At 52.0% G+C, this 2,936-nt stretch overlaps 1 protein-coding gene across 1 annotated transcript; it reads right to left on the bottom strand.

Moving 5' to 3' along the window:
* Positions 1 to 211: 211 nt before the first annotated feature.
* Positions 212 to 1,648, bottom strand: LOC127293269 (UDP-glycosyltransferase 91C1-like). The gene is given in 2 exon segments (XM_051322851.2): positions 212 to 1,112; positions 1,115 to 1,648. Coding segments are annotated over 2 exon segments (1,242 nt in total). The 5' UTR covers positions 1,538 to 1,648; the 3' UTR covers positions 212 to 293.
* Between the last annotated feature and the right edge of the window lie 1,288 nt (positions 1,649 to 2,936).

The raw sequence follows: 2,936 nt of genomic DNA, 5'->3' as shown, positions 1-2,936 counted from the left end.
AATTTTAATGATGTGGATCAACGTAGTTTCTCTATTTAGACCTCTGTATCTTGCTTTTAGTATATAATAGATTGATTAAAAACCTCGCCGAGTAGTATATTAAATATCACATCGGCAACTGTCCCAACTCCCGAGCAATCACATCGCAGAGGATATAACTTTTGACAATGTATGGAATTAGTATACTCGTCTCGCTGAACAAATCACAGCACGCAGGATTTCAAACTCACATCATGCCTGCTTAAACAACTTTTCCCACTGCTCTCTATATATCGACGATCAACCAGATACCTTCACTCCTTGTACGATGTCATACGCTGAATAAACCCGTCGATGCACCTCTCATGGACTTCGCTGCCCGCCACGATCTCCTGCATCTTCTTCGCGTTGGCCACGAAGATCATCCTGCTTTCTTCCTCGACGGCGACGGCACGGACCGCCGCCGCGACGCCATCTCGGTCGAACGAACCATCGTTTTCGTTCCTCCTCACCTGCACTCCGACCTGTCTCCCCTCCATCAGCCGCGCGTTCGGCCCTTGGTCGCCGAAGATGGGTAACATGATCAGCGGATGCCCGAACAGGAGCCCTTCGATGGTGGAGTTCCACCCGCAGTGCGTCAGGAACGCGCCCACGGCGTCGTGCGCCAGCACGCTGATCTGAGGAACCCACCCGGTCACTACGAGCCCGCGGCCGTGCGTGCGTTCCTCGAACCCCGGAGGGAGGACGACGGCGTCCGGCACGCCGCTGGGCTTCCGTAGAGCCCAGAGGAAGCGCGTCCCGGCGAGCTCCAGCCCGAGGGCCAGCTCGTGCACCTGCTCCGTGCGCAGAGGCACCTCGCTTCCTAGGGCCACGTACACGACCGACTTGGCCGGCTGCGTGTCGAGCCAACGCACGGTGGCGTCCTCCCCGTCCTTGCTGACGCCGCGGCCTCCCTCGGGTGACGGCGGCAGGAGGCCGAGGGGGACGACCGGCTTACCGCCGAGCGTCGCCAGTTGAGGGAAGCTCTCCGGCTCCCACTCGAGGCAACTCCGGATGACGACGAGGTTGCACCTCTGGAGTGTCAAGGAGACACGCTCGGCGATGGACATCCCTGACTCGCACCTCTGGAGCAAACTGCCTCTGTTGTTTATGTATAAGTTTCCATCATTCGTGACGTTGTCTTGTGGCAGGACGCTACGAATTCAAAGCCGGCACCACACGCGGCGCCCAGGAACTCGGAGAATGGGGCGGCGAGGCCGTCGAACGCCTTCCGGTGCAGCTCGAACTTTTCGTACGGGACGTCGTTGGTGGACTCGGCGCCTTCGGGCAGCCCTTCGACGTGCGGGAGTGGCAGCGCCACGAACTCGACTAGCGGCGCCACGGCTGGCCGGACAGGCGGGAGGCGCGCGATGTTGCGCGGCGTCGAGACGAATGACACGCGGTGGCCCCGCGACGCCAGGCGCTCGGCGAGGTCGAGGCAGGGCAGCAGGTGGCCGAAGGCGAGCCACGGGCAGATCACGACGTGCAGCGGCGAGGAAGAGGATGAGCTGTTGTCCATGGCGACCACAGGACACGCCCGGCCGCTGAACTGGGCGAGCAAGGGCCAAGGGGAAATCTGGAGCTGACGTTCCGTGATGAGCCAAGTCACCGGAGTACGTACTAGGCAACTGCCCGGTGTGGTGCCGGCTTTGAATTCGTAGCGTCCTGCCACAAGACAACGTCACGAATGATGGAAACTTAAACATAAACAACAGAGGCAGTTTGCTCCTTTTTCTAAAGGAAATCTGAGTTTACTCGTCTCAAAATAGCACTAGAGTGTTCCAGCCTTCCAGATGGCAGAGGGGTGTCCAAATTGCATCCACCTTTCCCGGCTTCTGAAATGGACGGCGTTATTTTACAGTCGACGGAGGCAATGACATGAACTCTTATTTTCTGGTGTTCGGTGACTTGAAGAGGAAGCATGCATGTTCGGGTATTGTAAAAAATGCTTGGGAATTAGAAGTTGATGTGAATAAAAGAGGGGTGGTGGAGGGTCCGTGGTGTTCGAGGAGAGCTGTCCAATTGGAGTAAATATGTGATAAAAAAGACAAAACTAGCCATTGTAATGAAAACTCTAGCCAAAACTATTTCACAAAACTGACTCTTTTTTAGTAGCATCTTTCTCTACGGTGCAAATGACATTACTACTTGCTTGCACGCTGGGCCCAACGCGCGATAGCTAGGGCAGTAGACAAAGAAGCTACCACATGTACTGGGTTGTGTTATAAACATTTTTCCAGTAGTGGGTCGTGTTATACTATGATCCAAATTTATATAAATGCTAGCTTATGATGCAAGTCGAGTGAGACCCGTCGTCGGGAGTCTTGGACCGAGCTATTTGATCATTATCCATCTAGATTACCACCACTGTACATACCTCTCAATAATAAGTCATACATGATATGTTAAATATGTAAATCTCTGGCATTGTGTAAACTCTCCAACATGATACTAAAGTTTTGTTTGTGGCACCCGTGGTTTTTTTTTCCTTTACTTGTTGGAGAGATTTTCCATGTTAAAATCGTTATGTTGCTCTCCGTGTTGGTTTGATCTAGTTCTCCCCTTTTACATGTGATGATCATAATAGGTTTCACCTCTACAGTCGTTTGTTCTTTCTCAGTCGATGGGAGTGAAATTACTCTCATTTCCGAATGGTCTATGAGGGAGAAGCTATAATCCTCACTTTTTCCTAGCGTCTAGACACCACCTATTAGTAAATCAAGAAATCATTTCACATCGTCTGCGTGCAGCTAAGAAAATAAAAAAATTAGAATGATTAAATTACTGCTCCCGAATATTCAACCGAGCGTAAATGCAATTCTAGCAGTGTCGTGACCTACCCCTCAAATATCCACCATTGAATATTGTCGTGATTCGCACACCTCCATATATCGTAAAGTTACATGGCACGTCGCAAA

Source organism: Lolium perenne, chromosome 4, assembly GCF_019359855.2.
Source record: "Lolium perenne isolate Kyuss_39 chromosome 4, Kyuss_2.0, whole genome shotgun sequence".
Taxonomy (NCBI): domain Eukaryota; kingdom Viridiplantae; phylum Streptophyta; class Magnoliopsida; order Poales; family Poaceae; genus Lolium; species Lolium perenne.
The sequence above is the reverse complement of the archived record's forward strand: the minus strand, read 5'-3'. Positions and strand labels throughout refer to the sequence as shown.